The sequence below is a fragment of the Panthera pardus genome, unplaced genomic scaffold (assembly GCF_024362965.1).
Source record: "Panthera pardus isolate Hobbes unplaced genomic scaffold, ASM2436296v1 HiC_scaffold_12, whole genome shotgun sequence".
In the NCBI taxonomy this organism is placed as follows: Eukaryota; Metazoa; Chordata; class Mammalia; order Carnivora; family Felidae; genus Panthera; species Panthera pardus.
In genome coordinates this window covers 108,988,496-109,012,092 of record NW_026526677.1, presented here as the reverse complement: position 1 = coordinate 109,012,092, position 23,597 = coordinate 108,988,496, and the positions used below count along the sequence as shown (strand labels likewise).

Sequence of the window (23,597 nt, the reverse complement as noted above, 5' to 3'; positions counted from 1 at the left end):
TATTATGTGAGGGTTTATTTCTAGGCTCTCAATTCTGTTCATTGGTCTGTGTTTCTTTTTATGTCAGTGCCAGATTGTTTTGACTATTATAGCTTTGTACTATAGTTTGAAATCAGGAAGTATGATGTCTCCAACTTTGTACTCTCAAAATTGCTTTGGCTACTTGGGGTCTTCTGTGATTTCATACAAATTTTAGGACTGCTTTTACAATTTTTGTGAAAAATGGTGATGGACTTTTGCTAGAGACTACACTAAACCTATAGATGGTTTTGGACAGTATGGAAAATTTAACATTAACCATTGTAATCCATGCACCTGGGGTATCTATTTATTTGTCCTCAATTTCTTCCATCAGTGTCTTATAGCTTTTAGTGTACAGATCTTTTACCTCCTTGGTTAAATCTATTCCCAAGTATTTCACTGCTCTTTGTGCTCCTGTAAATGAAAACTGTTTCTTTTTCAGATAGTTCATTGCTAATTTATACAAATGCAACTGGTTTTTACATGCTGATTTTGTATCCTGAAATTTTACTGAACTGTTTATTAGTTTTAACAGTTTTTTGGTGGAGTCCTTAGCATTTTTCTTTTTAATACATGATCACATCTTCAATGGAGAACACTTTAATTCTTCCTTTCCTATCTGAATGCCATTTCTTTCCTTTTCTGACCTACGCGTTCCGGCTGGAATTGCCACTGCTATGTCAAATAGGAATGCTGAGAGTGAACCCTCTTGTCTTATCCTGATTGTAGAGGGAAAACTGCCAACTTTTCAGTGTTAAGTATGAAGTTAGCTGTGGGTTTCTCGTATATGAACTTAATTATGTTGAAGTATGTTCCTTCTATACTCAATTTCTTGAGAGTTTTTATCATAAAAGAGTGTTGAATTTTGTAATATACTTTTTCTGATAGTTAATTATTACTGTATAGAAATGCAACTGATTTTATATATAGATTTTAGATCCTAAAACTTTATTGAATTTGTTGATTAGCTATAACACATTTTTGGTAGAATCTTTATGGTTTTCTATATATAATATGTCATCTGCAAATAACAGAGACAATTTTACTTGTTCCTTTTCTTTTTCTGGTTTTTTTTCAAGTTTATTTATTTTGAGAGACAGAGAGAGGAGAGGAGGGGCAGAGAGAGGGGGAGAGAGAGAACCACAGTCAGACTCTGTACTGTCAGTGCAGAGTCTGATGCGGGGCTTGAACTCACGAACCTTGAGATCATGACCTGAGCTGAAACCTAGAGTTGGAAGCTTAACCGTCTGGGCCACCTAGGCGCCCACTTGTTCCTTTTCTTTCTGGCCTTGGGTTTTTAAAGGGAGGTTTTTGATAAATGAATTCATCTCCTTACTTTTTATTGATCTGTTCAGATTTTCTATTTCCTCACGATTCAGACATGGTAGGTTGCTTATTTCTAGGAATTTATCCATTTCATCTAGGTTGTCCAGATTGTCGGCATGTAATTGTTCATAACAGTATCTGATTTATGATCTTTTATATTTCTGTGGCATCAGCTGAAAGGTCTCCTCTTTCATTTGTAATTTAAAAAAATTTTTTTAACATTTTATTTTATTTTTTGAGAGACAGAGAGAGACAGAGTGCGAGCAGGGGAGGGGCAGAAGGAGAATGAGACACAGAATCTGAAGCAGGCTCCAGGCTCTAAGCTGCCAGCACAGAGCCGAACGCAGGGCTCGAACCACAAACACGAGATCATGACCTGAGCTGAAGTCAGACACTTAACCGACTGAGCCACTCAGGTGCCTCCATTTGTAATTTTACTTATTTGAGTCCTCTCTCTTTTTTCTTGCTAAGTCTAGCTAATTGTGTCAATTTTATTTATCTTAAAAAAAAAAAAAGTTAGTTTCCTTGCTCTTTTGTATTGTATTTCTATTCCCCAGCTCATTTATTTCTGCTCTGGTCTTTGCTATCTCCTTCTTCTCCTTTTAGTTCTTGAGGTATAAGAGGTAAGTTGTTATTTCTGATCTTTACTTTTTGTAACTATAGATGGTTTAGGACTATGAACCCCCTTCTCGGCACTGTTTTGGCTGCATCCCATCAGTTTTGGTATATTCTGTTTAGACTGTCATTTGTTTCCATATTTTTTTTAATTTCCCTTTTGATTTCCGTTTGGCCCATTCGTTGTTCAGGAGTGTGTTATTTCATTTTCACATATTTGTGAATTTTCTAGGTTTCCTCATTACTGATTTCTAGTTTCATGCCACTGTGGTCTCAAAAGGTACTTGCCATCATTTCTGTATTTTTCAATTTCTTAAGATTAACTTTGTGATATAACAATCTATGTTCCATCCTGGACAGTGTTCCATGTGTGCTTGAGAAGAATACATACTCTGTTGTTGTTAGATGAAATGTTCCGTATATGTCTCTTAGGTCCATTTGGTCTAAAGTGTCATTCAAGTTCAATGTCTCCTTCTTGCTTTTTTTTGGCTGGATGATCTGTTCACTGATGAAAGGAGGTACTGAATGAAGTCCTCTAGTATTACCGTAGTGCTATCTAGCACTCTTAGATCTGTTATTATTTCCCTGACATATTTAGGGGCTCTGATGTTGGGTGTTTATGTATTTACAATTATTATCTCCTTCTGATGAGTTGACTCCTTTATCATTTTATAATGACCTTATTCGTGTCCAGTTACAATTTTTTACCTCAAGCCCATTTTGTCTGTAGAAGTAGAGCTACCCCTGCTTCTTTTAGTTCCCGTTTGCATGGACTATTCTTTCCCATGCCTTCACTTTGAACCTATCTGTGTTGTTAAAGCTGAAGTGGGTCTCTTACAGAAAGGAGATAGTTGGGTCTGGTTCTTTATCCATTCACCCACTCTCTGCCTTCTTGGTGGAACATTTAAGCCATTACACTCCCAGTAAGTGTTCACAGGTGAGAGCTTGTATCATCATCTCGTGAATGGGTCTGGCTGTTTGGCAGTTCCTTTTTCTTTCCTTCCGTTCTTGCTGTCCTCCTCTGTGAATGGATGATTGGCCACAGGGGGACACACTGGTTCCCTTCATCTTTTCCACTGCAGGCTTTGGTTTATGGTTACCTAAGGCTGACCTGAAACATCTTAGAGACAGAAGTCATTTTAAACTGCTAACAATTTCTATCTCACAGAAAAACTCTACCCTTTTATTTCCCACAACACCCACATTTCATGTTTTTGATGCCACACTTTACTTTTTATATTGTGTACCTACTGACGAATTATTGTAGCTATCACTATTTTTAACACTTCTGTCCTTCGACTTTTAGGCTAGAGCTAAGTGGTTAACACCCTTCTGTATCTGACTAGATTCTTACCTTTACTAGGGTGTTGTACATTTTCCTATATTTTCATGTCGCTAATTAGCAGCCTTCCCTAGAAGGCAGGCCTAGTGGTGACAAGCTCAAGTCTTTATCTTGCCCTTTCTGAAGGACAGCCTTGCTGGGTGAAATATTCTTGGTTGGCAGTTTCTTTCTTTCAGCCTTTGCACCAAACCCTTCTCTCCTGACCTGAAAGGACTCTTCTGGGAAATCCACTGTACGACTTAAAGGGGTTCCTTGTAGGAGAGAATTTTTCTTTCTCTTATTGCTTTTAAAATTCTTTTTTTCTTCAATTTAAGTTTTAAATAGTGTCTTGGAGAAGATCACTTTGGATTGAAATTTTGGGGTGGCTTATTAGCTTCATGAACTTAAAAGTGCAAATCTCTCCCCAGCTTTGGGAGGTACTCAACCAGTATTTCTTTATGTAAGCTTTCTATCCCTTTCTCCCTCTCTTCTCCTTTGGGACTCCAGGGATGCAGATTATTTGTTATGGTGTTCCTTAAGACCCATATGCCTTCTTCCTTTCCTTTTCATCCTTTTTCTTGATGCTCCTCTGATGGGATGATTTCAAACAAATTCTCTGTGAGCTGATTGTTTTTTCTGTTTGGTCTGGTCTGCAAGAGAAGCTCTTTACTGAATTTTTTACAGTTCACTCAGTGTATTCTTCCACTACAAATGTCTGGTTTATTTTTGTGTTCTGTTTCTTTGTTGAACTCCCTATTTTGTTCTTGTATTGTTTTCCTGATATCATTACACTGCTTATCAATGTCCTCACAGCTCTCTGAGCATCTTTAAAACGATTATTTTGCATTCTTCATCAGGTAACGCCTGTTATCTTCTTTTTGGGGGGGTGATGGTAATTAGATATTTACTGTTGGAGTCATGTTTCTCTAATTATTTACAATCCCTACAACGTTGTGTAGATGTCTGTGCATTTGAAAAAGCAGTCCTCTCTTCCAGACTTTATGGACTGCAGTAAGGGAAAATGTCTATCTGCATGCAGGGGTATGCTGGAGCATGTGGTGACCTCAGGTCTAAAGGTGTAGGGTGCCAAGTATGAGGGCATATGGTGGCAACAAGCCTGGGGAGGGCAGTGGTTCACTGGCTCAAGTCACCGGGGTCCATGCCATCAACAACCACGTGATCCTCGGCAGAATCTCCGGGGGGGCCACAGAGGCTGCAAGGGCTGTTGCAAGAGCTACACACCAGGGCAAGCAGCAGCACTCACTGCTCTCTCCAGGGGCAAATGCTGTTGGTTTGTCTGCAGGACAGACCCTGGGAACCATAGTCACCCGCAGTCTGGCTGCTCCTGGGGGCCCCTACTTTTCTCCCCTGTTCCTAGCTGTCTCTCTGTCTCTGCTCTCGGCCCCTGGGTGGGCGGAAACTGAAGTGGGAACTTCATGTGGTGCCACGAAACACTAGGGAAGCTGGTCACTCACCCTGCTCTTTTCCCTGCCACAGGAACTCTTCCTAGCTGGGGCGTTCCCTTCGGTGCTGAGCAACGCCAGCATGGGGACAGGACAGTCCAAGCAAAAGTGAAGCTGTCCTCTTTCCCATCCTGTGCAGTCATTCTCCTGTGTTTCTGTCCCAGTATGTTGCTGAAGGTTTTATGCAGACTCTAGAGCTCTCTCCTTGGTCACGTTAGCCACCTGATGGCTGATCTCTGTGAGGGGATGGAGGTGATGGCCATTACTCTGCCATTTGGTGACATCCCATTTGTGAATTTTTACAGTACCTATTATAACGTTCTAGCTTACTAAACTCGAATTTTCAAAAAGTCAAAGATTTTAGATGTTCAGGGATCATGATCATTGTCAACTCAGTGAATACTAACAACAACCCTATCCGATACAAATATTACTAAAAGATCTTATAATATACAAACAGAGGAAAAAAAAAACCATAAACATGGTCTACTATCTGCACCCTTAAAGCAAGATACAATGGTGGTAAAATCTGAAAAATACAAAACAAGTCATGATGACTATATCATGACTCAGTAAAACTAAGTCTCCATCCAAACATGATAGAAAAAAAACACACGAACGCCCTGCCATGTTCACTGTTAAATTTATAACTGTAAACCTCAGATGGACCTTCAGTCCTGCTTGGCAATCCTGCTTTACTTCACACAGCTTCTCTCAAAAACCATTCCGCTCTTTCTTCTCGACCCTCTGATGTCCCCTTCTTCACCATGACTCCCAGCTGAAAACCTTAGTGTTCACTAAACTAAGGGGAACGGTAAGGGGGGGGGGCCGTTCCTTCTTCTACCATATTTACAAGCCCATCTGCCTCTGCACATGGACACTCCGCCTTCCCTCTGAGTCTCCAGAAGCCCCCACAATGCCAAACCTAACGGTCACCTCCCCGGCTTCAAAGATCTGACTCAACCTCTCAGAAGCAACTGACAGTTATTCACAGGCTCCTTCCTATCTTCTCCCGCTTCTCAACCACCACGGCCTGTCTTCCTTGTGCCTCAGCGGCTGCCCTTCTCAGCATCAGTTGTGGAACCCTCCTCGTCCCCTTCCACACAGTGCTCCAGAGCTCAGTCTTCAGAGCCACTTTAATAATTCCCTGGGTCCCATGGCTCTACACACATTTCAATGTTCAGAGCACCCAAGCGTCTGTGAGAGCCAACACAGACCCAGAGCTCCATGGCAATGAGCCCACGGCACCATGTGAATGTCTCATGGGCATTTCGTATATCATGTATGTGTGAGAGTATTCCCCATCTCCTACCTCCAGCGATATGTGACCCCTGCAGGGTTTTCTATTTCAGTAAATAGCATCAGCACTGCCCCAAGGCCTAACACTTCTCACCAGTTTACACTCTAATCCCAGGCTCTATCTGAGTTAATGCGAAACCCTCCTAAAGTGATCTCCCTATTTCCACTCCTGCCTCCCTACATCATCTTCTTGAAAGAGCTGCCAGAAAAATCCTTTCAAAAATAAAACAGCAGTTTCCAGCCTGGCATTTAAAGAGCTGAGAAGCTGCCACTCTGCCCCAAAAACAAGTATAAAGCTGAAGAAGCTGAAAAATCAACACCTCTCCTTAGCCTCTCAGGAAAGCGACTCTACCCCAAAGTCAGGGAGCCAGTCAGGGGGGTACGGGGAATCACAATCTATCTGTGTGCACAGAGCAGGGGCTCCATGGGAACCACCGCCAGGCCAGGAAAACCTAAGCTTTAGCTGACAAATTGCTGGAGGCTCAGTGTGGACAAAATGGACAAGTCTGAGAGTTAAAAACTCCAGGGGGACCCAGTCATGGATAAAGTCCCCACAGTTGTGTGAGTTTTACCTCCAGGTGCTCTCTCGCTTCCAGCAGCAGGCAGGGAGAGGAGCACCACTGTGAAATACACCAGAACATTCTGTTCATCTTAAGCCCAGCTCTCAGGTGGAACAATGTTACCAGAGCTGCACCTGCTGGGGCTTTATCATGGCCTAACCCACCTGAAGTAAAGGGAGCACCTGACTCCAGCCCCCCCCAGCCATCCCTTCCCAACTAAGCAGGGAAAACAAACTGACAAGTATGGGTGAGGCTCACAGTCCAGGAGCGTAGGCTCACCAAGAACAGACAGGTAATGTAAGCTGAGAAGTGGAAACTCTAAGAACCAGAAAGAAATCCTAGAGCCTAAAAACACTACAACGGAAATGAAGAAATGATGGGTTTATAAGCAGACCAGACACAGTGGGGGAAAGAACCTCGGAGCTGGAAGATGACAAGAGAAACTTCCACAAATGAAAAAAACAGAACAGAACACACAAGAATTGTGGGGCAACTACAAAACATAAGCCAAATCATGACACTGTCCTACTACGAAGCTTCACAATGGCGTCCCATCACTTAACAACGAAAGCGTGCGCTCCCACACCACAGCCTGTAAGACCTGCTGTGTCCCCCGCCTCTTCTGCTCCCCTGTCCCACCTCCCTGTGCCCCTGGTCAGGTCACACATGCTCCAAGCTCGCCTCTGCTGTGGACCCTTTGCATGTGCTGTTTCTTCTGCACGAATAGCCTCCCCCCAGATATTCATGTGGACCCCACCCCCCGACTTTGTTCACAGGCTGCAGAAACACCACCTCCAGGGAGAGGCCTGCCTTCAACTCTCTACTGAAAACACCAGCCTATCACCTCCGATTATGCTTTATTTCCTACAAAAATATTTTCTATTTTGTGTAATATTACTTATGTTATATAGTATTTTATACCATCTATTTGTTCATTTTCTGTCTCATCCACTAGAAACATAAGCCTCTGGAGAGGAGGAACTCATCGGATCCCTACTCACAGCACCAGCATAGGGACTACTGTGCACCCCTCAGCTGTTCAATGAACAAGTGAACAAATGACTATTACAATTTTTAACAAGGTTTTTTTTTTTAATCTTGTGTATACACCTGAACGTACTACGCTCAGATTACTAAAAGTGTATTTAATTCAGAGTTCCATATAAAGTGGTCTGCCCCATTTCTGAGAAGAAAACTTTCATAAAAATGAAATTCCAGACCTAGGGGATTGATTTCTAGTCTTTCCCTCCAGATGAAGAGAAATGAAATGATCCTAAGGGCTAAATTTACAATTCTTAGTGATGGGAAGAATGACCATTTCTATTTAAACCCAAGTTTGTGTCACTCCTCCCAACACACATATACATACACAGATACCTCTAGTTATCTTTATTCTAGTTTCCATTAAGTTTTTCACCAGGCAGGAGAGTCTTCCTCCCGTACCTCAGATACCTGGTCCAAACGCCCACCACCAAAAAGTAACCAATGGTATCACAAAGGCATGGGCAAAGTATTTCAAATATTTCAACTTTGTGGGCTATAAGGTCTCTGTCACAACGATTCAACTCACTCAACTCGATTCAACTCACTCAACTTGGCTGTTATGGAGTGAAAACAATCTTCGACAATATGTAAACAAATGCAGACAGCTGTTTTCCAGGAAAACTGCATCTGCAAAGAGACAGCAAGCTGATGCTCCAGGGGAGTCAAACCCTGTTAGACAGCTGAGCTTAAATATCTCTTGTATCAAAAATGTTAGTGGGCAAGTTTGGAAGGGACTGCAACAAAGAATGCTATCTGCAACAAATATTAATCCTACTAACCATAATGATGTATTAATATACATTTTCATTTAAATATGAAATATAAACACAAGTGTTCAGGGGCACCTAGGTGGCTCAGTCGGTTAAGCATCCGACCTCAACTCAGGTCATGATCTCACAGCTCGTGAGTTCAAGCCCTGTGTCAGGCTCTGTGCTGACAGCTTGGAGCCTGGAGCCTGCTTCGGATTCGGTGTCTCCTTCGCTCTTTCTCTCTCTCTCTCTCCTACCCCACCCCTGCTTGCACTCTGTTCTCTCTCTGTCAAAAATAAACATTAAAAAAATGTTTTCAAATACAAGTTTTCATATAAACAGACTTAAGATTATTCTAAGATGCCTCCTCTATAATCCGTAATACCTTACTTCAAATATATTTCTTGTGGTAAACATTATGAAGAACTGGAGGAACATTAAGACAAAACATACTGGTCACCTAACTAGCAGCATGTTGCTAACATTAAACTCTGGCCCAAGACTTTCCCTTAACTGGTAGATCAAATACACAATTAACATTTTCATAGCATACATAAAAAAACTAAACCAGAGCTTATATTTAAAAACGAAATAGGGGTGCCTGGGTGGCTAAGGCTCAGTTGGTTAAGCAATCTACTCTTGATTTCCAAGAGTTCAAGCCCCACATCGTGCTCTGCACTGGCAGCATGGAGCCTGCTTGGGATTCTCTCTCTCTTTTTCTCTCTGCCCCTCTGCTTGTGCACGTACCCTCTCTCTCTTTTTCTCTCTCTGTCTCTCAAAATAAATAAACTTCAAAGAAATAAATAAAGATAAAAAATAAAAACAAAATCAATCTCAAATATATACTTCCCAATCAATTCCAAATGCATGTTCCTAACATCTTACAAAGGGTTTGACTTATTCAAATAAATCAAGATCAGAAAGAACAGACCTCTGTGAAAAATACATCATTGCTAGATGGGAGTAATCAGCTTCTAAAAACTGAAAGATATTCTAGGAATATATCTTACCTTAGATGCCATTCTCATAAAAAGTTTGTTCTGATTTTCTGCTGTTCCCATCTTTTCGTTCTTGACTAAATCACTTAGGCTGAGATTATCATCATCGTGAAAGTATCTAACCCTTTCTTTTTCTTCGTGAGTTGAAGCCTATGAGAAAATGAACATTATTTAGTGAAAACATGGGTCTGGGTCTCTGAAGTATTTTTAATTACCTGTAAATCTCATATTAAATGTACAACATGCCACGACGTATCACAAGCTTTCCTTCCAGCTTATCCCTTTTCTATGTGTTTCCGGTTTGGAAGAATTTCCATTCAAATACCACTTCCTCTTTCTGCCCCATTACTCTCTTCTTCCCCAGGGATGGCATTATCTGACTTCCGGGTTTGGGGGAAAAGGCAGAATTGCTTTAACCTTCTTCCCTCCCCTCTGCTCTTGTCCTTGGAGTAACTCCTGACTGCTGTGGAGGGAAGCGCACAGCTATCCGGAGATAAAGTGAGCACACCGAAAACAGAGGGCAAGTATGAGCAAACTCATTTCACACAGCTCTGCCAGGGACAAGGCTGATACTCTGATTCTCATCTAAGTCAGTCCTGGGTCTTTCTATCAGTGGGTTCCATACCTACCTGTAGCAAAGAGAAGTGTCATATATTTTCTCCTAAGTCACATCTCCCATATGTCTCTTATCATCACACTCCCTTAGCCAAACAAAACCTGCTCTTCAACCTCTTTGAGACCTTTGGAAGCACATTCCCAGTACTTTTCCCAACATTCCGATTCCTGAAATCACTAGCTTAAATCTCACATTGCGTGGCTTCAATCACTCCTTGGTTCCAGATCCTTAATTTCTGGCCCTCCTATCCTGTCATTACACTCAAAAGGCAAACCTCGGTCCCACATGAATGTGTCTGCCCTCTTTACCCTGTACCTGCAAGTGCTTGGCCGCAGGCAACTCAAACAGAGCCCTTGATGCCATCGGATAATGCATCTATGGCTCCCTAGCCAGTTCCGTCATTCCACAGAATTCAAACCTTTACTATTCTCCTGCCCCATCTCTGCTCCAAACCCTTAATTCTTCCCATTTCATTAGAGGAGGGATCTATCCTGCTCTATTTGCTGAACCAACTACTCTCTCCAGCAGCACAGGCACTCAATAGACAAATAGTAAACATATGACAGAAAAATTATGAACAAACAAATCTTCTGTGGACCCAATTACCGTTTGTATGATCTTCCAAATTTAAAACAAAAAATCTAACTTGGGAAAACTGAATACACTCTTTTTACCATCTCTAGAGCCTCAGGGTAGTGCTAAAAACTAATTGGTAGAGCTGGAAGATGGAAAAGAAAATAAGGCTTATAACGGATCACAGCAACCACATATTTAAGACATTATTGTATATCGACACCCCATCACCAGGGCTCAAATTAGCTAATGCAAAATTTTCCCTAAGAGCTACGGTAAATATGTAAAAGGAAGCTAGAAACAAAGGCAAAAACAACATACACAAAATTAAAATTGCTTTAAACACTCCATGTTCGCATTTGAAACCCATAGTTGAATTAGATTCCATTTTGTAAAATGCAAAGGGATATACCTGAGAATAAAAGTAATACTATAACTTACTACCTTCTAATGCTTGTAGTATAAACCTACACTTTAGAAAATATTCTGAAGTAGTCTGATGCAAACAAAGCCAAGGAGGGGAAAGGAATTCCAAATTAAAAATGACATATGATAAACACACCATCTGCCTCTTCCTTCTTCCTCCTGTAGATTCCAGAGGTTTTCCTGCTGTGCTCACAGGCCACACTCCTCCAGACCGATCTGTTCTGACCAGGACCACTTCTTGGTCTTCATTCTATGGAAAGATGTAGAGAGAACTTTTGAAATTCTTGTGAAGAGTACTGAATATTTATATTTCATAATAAAAAACAGCATAAAAATTACAGTTTATCTTAAGTTGCCTGGAATTTCATTACCCACCGTAATGTAAAATGATCATGATCTTTTCAGAGAAAAGGGGGGGAAAATATCCAAAGTCCATTTTATTTTATTTTTTTTGAAAAGCAATCACAGAGGGAAAATTCAAATAACGTTTCCATCTAGACAATATTAAAGATGACCAAGTACCAATATTCACACATGCACTGGATGGGAGTGCCCATAATTTAGGCAAGAGATATCATGTTTAATGCGTGTTTCTTCAATTTAAAGATGCTACTAAAACTTGTTTATAAGACATAAAGCAACTAAAGGACACAACAAACTGCTACATTAGCTGCTATAATGATGCTCCAGACAATTTCTATTCTTTCCATTAACAGCCCTCAAATGATTTTCGGTTCCCTGACTCTTCAGAATTTATATCCCACATACTTTCAATCCATAATCCTTTTCCTACAAACTACTGACCAAATACTTGCCTGGTACAGTACAGATTAAGATTAAACTTTATTCTATGATGAAAATAGAATGTTACTGGAAAGGTTCTAACAAAGAATCACATAAAAAATATTAGATAACTGCTTTATTAAAGATCAATTTGAAACAAGACCAACCAAATTATTCACATTTCAATTTTTTGCTCAACTCAGAACAAATTATTAAAAATCAATTTCAACTCCATTTAGAGACTTAGTTCCCTTTTTAAGATGGAAGAAAAAAATACAATACTGATCTCACATTCACATACAATACTAACTAAAGTTATCACTTTTCTTCTTCAAATAATTAGCATTAGTTAATAATGTGTCATATTTTAAATATTTTTATTTATTTTTTAGAGAGAGTGAGAGAGAGAGAGAGGGAGAGAAAGTGAGCACATGCTCACACACAAGTGGCGGAGGGGCAGAGAGAGGGGATAGAGGATCCCAAGTGGGCTCTGCATTAACAGCAGAGAGCCCCACGGGGGGCTCAAACTCACAAACCATCAGATCATGACCTGAGCCAAAGTCGGATGCTCAACTGACGAAGCCACCCACGCACCCTAATGATGTGTCATATTTAAAGGGTATCTCTACCTTAAAAAAAAATTAAAAAAAAAAAAAAAGGGAGGGGCGCATGGGTGGCTCAGTTGGTGAAGTGTCTGTCTGACTTTGGCTCAGGTCATGATCTCACGATTCGTGGGTTCGAGCCCCACACTGGGCTCTGTGCTGACAGCTCAGAGCCTGGAGCCTGCTTCAGGGGCTTTCTCTGCCCCTCCCCTGCTCATTCTCTGTTTCTGTCTCTCAAAAATAAATAAATGTTAGGGGCGCCTGGGTGGCTCAGTCGGTTGAGCATCCGACTTCGGCTCAGGTCATGATCCCACGGTCTGTGAGTTCAAGCCCCGCGTCGGGCTCTGCGCTGACAGCTCAGAGCCTGGAGCCTGCTTCAGATTCTGTGTCTCCCTCTCTCTCTTCCCCTCCCCTGCTCATGCTCTGTCTCTGTCTCAAAAATAAAACACACACACACACACACACACAAAATAAATAAATGTTAAAAAAAAATTTTTTTTAAATACAGGGTATCTCTATTCATTCTCTTACTGGATAACAGAAATGGGAAACACATTTTTTATCTAAGTTTATCATGTCACTAAAGTGATCTCCCTAAGGACTTCCAAATTACTAAATCTAATAAATACTTATCAATTATCACCCTCGTTTATTTGAAAGTATTTGATTCTGTTCATTATATTCTCAGCCTGAAACTCTTCTTATTCTAGTTTTATACATACTCTACTCTTTCCTGGTTCTGCCTCACCTCTCTGACTCATTCATTCATTCATTAAATATTCTGAAAAGTGCATGCCTTATGTAGTTACTAAAAGAAATACAGTACCTGCCTACAAGAAGTTTATAGGCTACTGCAAGAATTATCCTGTATGTGAATTAATGAGAATCAAAAGAGTCAATTTCACTTTCTCCTCCACTTTGAGCTACATTTCAAGCATTGATGACTCCAAGTTCCTTGGTTTCCATCCTTCCACCCAGAAACCTAACTACCACTTGTGCTGACAAAAAATTCATTATGCCAAACACAAAAATAACTATGTCATTGTTTGCTGAAAAATTGCAGAGACCCCATATTAGCTAGGAGAGATCAGTACCACTCAAAGTTGGCCCACAGACCAGTGACAGTGTGAGAACTGTCAGCCACGATATATTTGTTATCAGCCTGTGAGGAGTTAAGTACAAAACCTGGGTGCTTATAAATTTTTCCAGCAATCTTAAAGAGTAATTTTACGTTGGCTCAATCTAACCTAAAATTTGGACGTATATTTTATAATATCTTTATTTCATTTTTCTATAATTTTTATTGTATTTTATAAAACTATTAGTTCATAATGGGCTGGAAAATTTTTTAAAAAAAATCTGATCCTACAGCACAGAGAAACACTGTCCTAGACAGTGGGATAAAGGCCAAGCACCTTAACACAACACATAAGGCCCTTCAAATTCAAACACTATGGGCTTCCTGAAATACACTTCTTCTCTAGTTCCTCATAATTTTTATAAATTTACCATCCAGTTGATAACTGTAGGCATAAGTTTGGGCATACTTGTATTGCCAGACCATAATCTTTTCAGTCACTATCTGTCTATTTATTTACAATTATCGGTCTTTGCCACTTTTCCAGGCCAAAGACCAAGCTATACACTACCTGTTGTCTACAGTACCTGGTACAGTGGCAAAAACAATGTGTACTTACTAAATGCCTCGGACAGATGCATTCTACCCCCAGAGCTAACCCACTGCCCCATCTACGGTCTTCTTCTCCACGCTTTTCTACTCTCTGTTCCTCGGGCATGCCAAGGGACACCAGGTTTCCCCACTTTGGGTTCCCACGACAGAAATACAAGCAATTCCACATTGGCTACTACAATAATACAGAACACGGCGCTTATTTAAGAATCACACCAGTGCCAACAAACTAAGGCCTGTGGGCCAAATCCAGCAAGCTGCTTGTTTTTGTTTGGCCCACCAACTAAGGATGGTTTTTACACTATTAAATTGTTGAGGGAAAATCAAAAGAATATATTTCATGACAAATAAAAATTACATACAATTCTCATTTTAGTTCCCATAATGTTTTACTGGAACAGAGCCGTGTTCACCCATTTATATACTGTCTGTAGCTGCTTTCATTCCACGACAGCTTAAGAGCTATATAATTGAGTTGCTGTGACAGAGACTGGATAGACCATAAGGCCTAAAACATTTACTATCTGGTCTGTAGAGAAAAAGACTGCTAACCTTTGATCTCTATTGTTCTTCAAGGGATAAAACTAATTCAAAATCATTTAATGATTACTTTACCTGAGAACAGCAAGATAAAAACTTGCAACTGCTTGATAATATCACAGACAGAAAGAAAGGGACCTGGTACGCTTTCATTTTGTTAACATATGCTTAAGGTCCATTTCTGGCCAGAAGGGCCACAAGGAAAACCAGATATAACCCGCCACAGTTAAGAAGCTAGACAATATGGAAAAATACATGAAACAACCAGGCCAGAAGAAAGAGCCAAGAACTAAAACTGGGATCTTAGGACCAGGATAAGGTCTGAAAAGGGCTCGAGGCACCGTCATTCTTTCACATCAGCTTTTGAGCACTATTTGCATGTAACATGCTGATTAAAAAGAAAAAAAAAGGAAAAAGCATTCAGGGCCTTGCTTCAAAGCTGGTATTTAAAAATTCTAAATGTTTGCTTAAAATCCTTTTGTGGCATCTTGTAAATAAAGGAAAACTTTCACTACATCAGATTTTCCCACCAGTTGGTATTCGGCAAGTTTGTCATCACTGAAGGCCCTACAACACCTGTTTCCATTTTCTATCTTTTAACGTTTCAATAAATAAGCAGTAATTACAGTTCATGGTATTTTCATGCTTTCTAAACAATCCCTATTCTATCTCTAATTATGTCCATAGAGAGCAGGTTACTCAGTACATACAAGCTCCCAACCACGGCAATGGGAGGACTGAACATCAAGCCGTTTTACATTCACCGACATGCGTATCCTGGCTCAAGGCTATTTTTCAATTGGTACAGAGATATTCACATGACTGCACAGGCTCAAGGGAAGCACGTTTTGCTAAGCGCATAATGGTACCAGACAGACTCCAAGCAGCCTCAGTTTTGTCCACCTTTCAGTAATTCTCAATTCTCTCTCAATTCTGAATACTCTTTGTGTGTTCTATTTTTCCCCCTTGATCAGCCTTCCTAAAGGCTTATCTATTAATTTCTTTCTTGGTTTTTTGATAACCTCTACTTACTTTTGGTTTGCTATTTCAGTAATTTCATTTGATACGTTTTAATACCTTTGATACGTTTTCTCTTATCTTTTCTGCAATGAGTTCCTGGCCAGAGCCCACCAGGAGAGCATGCCGGCGTGGATCCCAGGGTCAGGAGCCCACGCGCCAATCCTGCCTCATTAGAGAACCTTCCAAGTATACTTAATTACCTCACTTTCCTCATTTGTAAAATAAAATAACAAGGTTTTTACAGGATCAAACATGCAAAGTATTTAAAACAATGCCTACGAGAATTTACCCAAGGGATACCAGAGTGCTGATGCATAGGGGCACATGTACCCCAATGTCTACATCAGCATTTTCAACAATAGGCAAATTATGGAAAAGAGCCTAAATGTCCATCAACTGATGAATGGATAAAGAATATGTGGTTTATATATATAATGGAATACTACTTGGCAATGAGAAAGAATGAAATCTGGCCATTTGCAGCAACGTGGATGGAACTGGAGGGTATTATGCTAAGCGAAATAAGGCAGAGAAAGACAGATACCATATGTTTTCACGCATATGTGGATCTTGAGAAACTTAACAGACCATGGGGGAGGGGAAGGGGGGAAAAAAGTTACAGAGAGGAAAGGAGGCAAACCGTAAGAAACTCTTAAGGACTGAGAACAACCTGAGGGTTGATGGGGGGTGGGGGAGAGGGAAAATGGGTGATGGGCATCGAAGAGGGCGCTTGTTGGGATGAGCACTGGGTGTTGTATGGAAACCAATTTGACAATGAATTATATTTAAAACATGAAAATAAAAAAATAAAACAACGCCTAGGAATAAAGTGAGTGATCAATAAATATTAGCTATACTCTTTAGCTCACTTTCATTTATCCAGTCCTTTCTTTATCTGACTGAGGCCTTCCTAGGATTTACCCCTTCTCATCTCTAAAATTCCTAGAACATTATTTCTTCTCCACATTCATCTACTATTGTTTGACTTACTATTGTTTCACCTACTCTTCGGAATGTTACTCTGTACTTGTAAGCGAGGCTACTACCCATACTTAGAGTCCTTTTAAGACGGCACTACCGTTCGAAATTTAGTGGCAACGAGTGTTTACATCCCAATTCTTTTCTATCGTCTGTCTGAGGGAAAACTAACGTTTTCTGGGACGCTAGCGCCCGGGGCTTCAGTGGGAGGTGCGTTTTCGTCCCTCCTGCCTCTCTGCCTCCTCTCACCCGTCAGTAATAGGTAGCTCTGACAGCGTGCGCCCCATGCACGGGGGTTCCCGGCTCTTACGATGACCTCGCGCCCTGCGATACTGGGCACGGTTCACAGAGTCCAAGCAAGGGCCGCGAGGCCGCGTGGGTTTCTCCCACCGAGAACACCTCTCGCCTTCACAGTCTCCCGCGAGCTGACGTCCAAGTACTCAAGGCCTTTTCAGCCTCCTTCGCCAGGAGGCCTCAGACAGGGATGAGGCAGGGAGAGGCCGGAAGGAGAACTTCAGGGCTCAGCCTCTCGGCCGCGCTGCCTGTTTGGGGAGTCGGATCCCTGCAAGCCCCAGCTCCTCACAGTCGCGGATTTCTGTGCAGCTTCTCATCCACAGAGGGCTGTCTCTACTTCTAAGCGCCTTACACGTCGCCCAATTTTCTCTTTGCGTATTTTGTCTGCGATCGCTACCCTCTCGCACGGAGCGCAGGCCTCAAAGCACGACGCACGCGCGGTCAGAGCTCGGAAATGCCGCTCCGGGATCTCACACGTGGCGCCGCAGGGGCCGCCGGGAGGCGGCGCCTAGACGCCGAACTTCGGAAGACCCGGGGGGGGGGGGGGGGGGGCACCCACACAGACCGAAACGTGCTCCACGAGCGCGTCCCCCCGGCTCCCCAAGCCACCCCGTTAATCCTGGAACTCTTCTAGAGCACGCTGTAGCATCAGACCAAAGGCACGTCTTTATCCCGGTTTGCTTTCCCGTCAAATGGGTACAGTAAAGAGGTGCCTAACCTCTTCGCCACGAAGCTGCTGGTGGGAGGGACACTAACCACGCACAAGCTGGAGAAAATCAAATATTAACGTGAGGGATCATTACTAAAAAACTGTAAGTAATACTTTAGACTACAGTTCACGATTTCAACAGTGGGTTATCTGGGACACATTTAACCACTAGTGATTTTAACTTTGTTAGGCGCATATTTTGTACAGCCAGCGTGATATCTGGTGCCGGCGGGTACGAAAGCCAATTCCGTTCTTCAGTCTCCTTTCCTTCTTTCATCGTTGCTTCTTTGTAAGCCTTACATGTGAAGCCAGCTAGGAGAAAACACATGACTTTACGCTGTATTTTTAACCAGGTTCCTTTCAGCATTTGCCGGGGTGGGGAGGGATGAGAGGAGGAAAGGAGATTGAGAAATTTTTTTTTAACGTTGACTGACATTCTGGAATCTTTCCACACTAAAATGACAGAGTTCTTTCAGATGTAAGAAAAAAAAAATCTTTATTCTGACACTTATGAAATAGATAAATTTAAGGATAATATATGTGATTTAGTATACCAACAATAGCAAAAAAATCTAAACACTGCCTTATATTTTTTCCTCATTAAAAACAAACCAAGATGGGGCGCCTGGGTGACTCAGTCAGTTAAGTGTCCAACATCTGATTTTGGCTCGGATCATGATGTCATGCTTCATGACACTGAGCCCCATGTTGGGCTCTGTGCTGTCAGCTGAGAGCCTGCTCGGGATTTTCTCTCTCCCTCTCTCTCTGCCTCTCCCCTGCTCACACACTCTCTCTCAAAATAAATAAACTTAAAAAAAAAAAAGCCAAGACAACTTTTCCAGATAGAAATTAATATTTATAGGGGCACCTGGGTGACTCAGTCAGTTAAGTGTCTGACTTCAGCTCAGCCCCATGTCCGACTCTGTGCTGACAGCTTGGAGCCTGAACCTGCTTCGGATTCTGTTTCTCCCTCTCTATCCCTCCCCCCACTCATACTCTTTCACTCTTTCAAAAATAAACATTAAAAAAATTGTTTAAAAAAGAAATTAATATTCATATAATTTTATAAAGTTCTAAAATAGAGCTCATGTGATTTCAAGAACCTTGTAACACGGCTATCACTGAGCCATATTTTATAAGGAAGGATACTAAGGACCACGTAAAATAAATGATGAAGTTCTGGATCCAAAATAAATCTTTGGCTTTAAAATCCCATTTCCATTCCTTTACTAGTTCTATCATGTGCTATTTCTAATATTCCATTTCTCTAATAAAATGAGTCAGTAAAAAGGACATTTTAGGAGCACCCAGATAGCTCAGTCAGTTGGGCACCCAACTTCAGCTCACCTCATGATCTCACGGTTCGTGAGTTCAAGCCCCGCATCGGAATCTCTGATGTCAGCACAGAACCTGCTTCAGATCCTCTGTCCCCTTCTCTCTCTGCCTCTCTCCCACTCTCTCTCTCAATAACAAGTAAATATTTTTAAAAAAGAAGTGTTTTTTAAAAATGGCATTTTAGTAAATGCTAACACTTTAGTAAACACACTTTTTCAAAGAAAAGGTAAGTTGGCAATGCTCCTTTAACTGAAAAAATGATAGGTGTTGTGATTACAAAAAATTTCTTTCCCCCAAATGAAAATCTGCACACTTCCTGAGAATGCCTATGTACCTTATTAAGGACTCAACAACCAAGCCAAATTTTGACTACTGGCTTAATATATTTTATGATACTATCCAGCTTTTGGATAAAATTTTGGGCAATCTGAAAAGATACGGCCATAAGTGGCATAAAAAGTAAATCAAAAACATTGCAGACTTTTCATTTTTTTTAATATTCTATTTCATTCCATTCCATCTGATCAATGAATTCCTACCACTCAGAATAACTTTTATCATGATGTGATCCAACAGCATGAATGTGTGAATGTGTCTAATATGATGAACAAGATATGGTTCCAGCTGTTAAGGAATTCATAAATTAAATGTCAGGGAGAGGGGGAGAAAGATGAAACAGGGAGTTGATAGAAATCTCCACTGGACTATTAAGTAAGATAAAGTATAAATCAAGTGGTACCCGATCACACGGGATGGAGAAACAGATGTGTTCTTGGGTACAAATGAACTGCGTCTTTGGAAACAAAGGTGAAATGGCAAAGGGTTAAGAAGTAAAGGAAACAACCACAACAAAGCGCAGAGATCCAGTATTGCTTAAAGATTTCTAAGTAAAGGCATATTCATGTTTTAGAGAAATTTTGTACCTATATTACATTTTGAAGTTCTCAAAAGTATTTCAAATGCCCTTGTCTCAAGATAACTAACTTGGCTAAAGGAGTAAAGAAGGTCAAACATGACCTGAGGTTCTAACTCCCCAAACCCAGGGCTCTTTCAACTGTACCACAACTGCACTGAGATGAAGCCTGGTGGCAATCGAAAGGACACTGTGATAAGCAAAGGAATCATGGCAAGAAGATCACTTGGGATGCTACTGACGTACTTGAAGCAAGAGACAATGGTGCAGTGAACTACGGCAGGGACAGGAGAAATGAAAAGGGTGAGGTGTGCACAGGAGGGAAGGTGGGGTAAAACGCTATTCCTTGGTGAAATCTGAATGTGCTGCCAGAAGAAGGAATTAAGGACTTCGTGGCTTAAACTCAGAAAAACAGCAGGATGAGCATGCAATTAAGAGAAGGAAAATTCCATCCGTAAAGGGGATGGTTTTATAGGTTCTGAAGTCATGGTACATCCTTACAAGTCAGGCAGACAACTGAAAACGCGAGTCTAGAGCTCAGCCCAGAGTGCAGAGCTCCAGTGACAGATCATCCACAGAAAGATGAAAACTGGGACCACAAAGTGAAGAGATACAGCCAGGGCGAGAACAGGGATTTGATCCGTGTTTATGACCCAACCTCTTCTTCGCCCTCCCTCGCTCCTAGCTCACTGTGCGGCCGTTCAGAACAACACACTGTCTTCAGATCATACCACCTTGCTCTCACATCGGCACCCTCACCCATGCTCCTATGCCTGGACCTCCCTTCCCTGCTGGTTTGCGGGAGGAGGACAGTGAAGTCGCCAAGAAAAAAGGAAGCTGTTCGTGTCACAGGCCCAGCGAATGAAGGGCATCTGCCAATAACGAGAAAGGGGCCAACAGAGGGATACTGAAGATCCCATACAAGACAAGGTGGGAACTGTTCCAGAGGCGGAACAGGAAGGAGACCATGAGCACTGGGAAGGAACCTACCCCAAAGGCAATGACAACACTGTCCCCACTGCCAGATGAGAGATACAGAAAAACTGGTTTTCTGGGGACAAGGACAACAGACAGACACTGAAGACATTCAACCTTGTAGTCAGGTACGCAGCAAAGTGACTCCTAAGAATAAACCAGGAATTCGGGGAGAATGGCAAAAATTTTGAGTAACTGCTAAGAGAAAAACGATTTTTTTTTTTTTGCAGGCAAATTTGCAGAGAGAAATAGGTCATTCTGAATTTCTTCAGTCTCCTTTTCTAAAATAAAATTTAGAAATTGTATTTTAGGGACACTAAATATGTTGATTAATTACAATTTAATTTAATAATAAATACTGTACAGCATGGAGAAATGTTGACAGAATGAATTTTTTAAAAAAGACCAAAAAAGATTACAATTATGTAAAATATGCATGTGTTTACACAGTTATAATGGATAGAGACTTAAGGGAAACATTGAATATCTTTTAAATGTAGATTTTTGTGTGTTTTTTGCATTGCTTGCCAATTGTACAAAAATATTTAACATGTCAGTACAAAGAAGGAAAGAAATCTAGAGAGAACTACTTTAAAGTATTTATCAGTGTATAATCACTAAGTGGTAGGATTTGGTGTGATTTTTATTTTCTTTTAAGTTTTTTTTTGCATTTTCCATGTTTCTACAAAGAATACATATTATACTTTTACTTAGAAGTCACCTAACAATAAAAAAATAAAGAAAAATATACTTTATTTTTTCTTTTTTTCTAGTTTTTTATTTTAGATGGAAAGGAGTATGAGCAGGGTAGACAGACAGACGGGGAAACAAAGAGAGAGAGAGAGAATGAATCTTAAGCAGGCTCACACTCAGTGTGGAGCCCGATGTGGGGCTCCATCTCACAACTCTGGGATCATGACCTGAGCTGAAATCAAAAGTCAGACGCTCAACTGACTGAGGCACCCATGCATCCTGAAAATATACTTTACTTTTTAAAGCACATATACAAAATATAGAGAAATTTTCTATTTAACTGTGTGAGCATTTCTAGGCAACTTAAATTTCCATGTTTAGAGTTTGCATAACTGGCACATATGACATCAATTTCAACATCAGATTTTTTTTTTTTATATTTCAAATACCAGTTCATCAATTTACATCAAAGCAATTATTTTAAGTAATTATTATTTACTTTAAATAATTATAAATTGCACACATACCTAACCTCATTTCTTGCCACCAAATAAAAACTTAAATGAGACTCAGATCATCCTGCACTTAATTTATCCAAAGAAAATGAAGATAAATGACTTCATAGGATTTTAATGAGAATCAAATAAGTTTCTATAAATAAAACAATCAAAACAAGTCCTGACACACAGGATGTCCTCAAAAAATATCCTCTATTACTATTAATAATGGCAGCAGTTATAATACTATACACATCAATCAATATTGCTGTCGTGAAAAATAAACTTCCATCTTGAAATTTAATTAAATAAATTTAGAAACAGAACCTAAATAAAAAATATTATTAAGGGAATTAGAAGCAAAGTGGTTTTCTTAACGTAATAATTCTTTATTACACATATCCTATAATGCTCAGGTGACAGAGACTTCTAAAACAAAATATTTTATCACTTAGTATTTAGACTTAATTCGGAGAGTCTCACATGGATGAAACACTGGGTATTTCTGGGCAGAGAGGAACATAACAAATACCATAAACTTTTTCTATGATTTTTCTATGATTTTTATTTTCTCGTTTTTTTGCCTGTGAAAAACCTCTGAAGTAAGGTTTTTTTTGTTTTTTAGTGTTTAGTTCCACTCAACTCATTTTATTTTCTCTTCCACATAAATCTTTATTAGCAACCGTCTACTATAATTATTGTACTCAGAATCTGAGTATGGTACGTGCGCACTTATTATGCACTACAAGATTGAAAAGTGCACTTTGTTTTCAGGGACTATAAAGCAGGGGAGATTACAGCTGGGCCAAGGACATTGGATCTCATCCTACCAGTTGTTTGGCCTTCCCTGAAGCCCCTCAATAAAATGGTTTGATTGTTAAAACAAAACCTTTATTTTTGGCTTTCCACATTAAATTTGACTTTCTTATAACTTGTTACGCATACTACAAGAGTAGAATATAGAGTTATTTTTAAGTACATATAAGGATAAAATTTACTTTGGGGTTGATTTAACTTAAAATTGTACCCTTAAATTACAAATCTACAATATAAGTATGTGACATCATCTTTCCATCACCACGCCCCCACCGAAATCTCGAAAACAATGTATTAGAATCAAGCCCTTCAAGAGAACACAGAAGTCTTAGGACTCACTATTGCCCATATGGAGTAGCATTTCATTTTTCCCTTAAATTTAATTACACAACAGAAACAAAACAAAACACACAAAAACAATGAAACGCTGACAACAGCAGACTACTGAGCATTTGAGGGAACAGAGGAGAACTGGTGCAGGGGAGAGCTTGTTCCTTGGTCATTCCTCCTTCTCCAAGAAAACCAACTAACTAGGTATGGCTTCGGTAACTTCTGGAGGGTCTTGGTTCAAAATATAAGAGTCTTCAAAAGAATTCTTGATACCAAAATTCAATCTGATATATATATGATCACCACTATCCAAAATAATTACAAGTTACTCTAAGTTACTACATTTGGGAGAATACTCTGCACAAAACAATTAAACAAAACAAAACACCTACCTGGATGGCGCTTGTTAAC

General features: G+C 40.4%; 1 protein-coding gene across 2 annotated transcripts in view; it reads right to left on the bottom strand.

Annotated features, from left to right (window-relative positions):
• CWF19L2 (CWF19 like cell cycle control factor 2) overlaps positions 1-23,597 on the bottom strand; it is a 150,242-nt gene that overhangs the window by 45,974 nt on the left and 80,671 nt on the right. For both annotated transcript variants that reach the window (XM_019469300.2, XM_019469301.2), the window contains exons 11-12: positions 11,148-11,261; positions 9,409-9,546 (exon numbers count right to left, since the gene is read on the bottom strand). In XM_019469300.2, the coding sequence (XP_019324845.2) occupies positions 9,409-9,546; positions 11,148-11,261 (252 nt within the window). The remainder of the gene's footprint in view (positions 1-9,408; positions 9,547-11,147; positions 11,262-23,597) is intronic.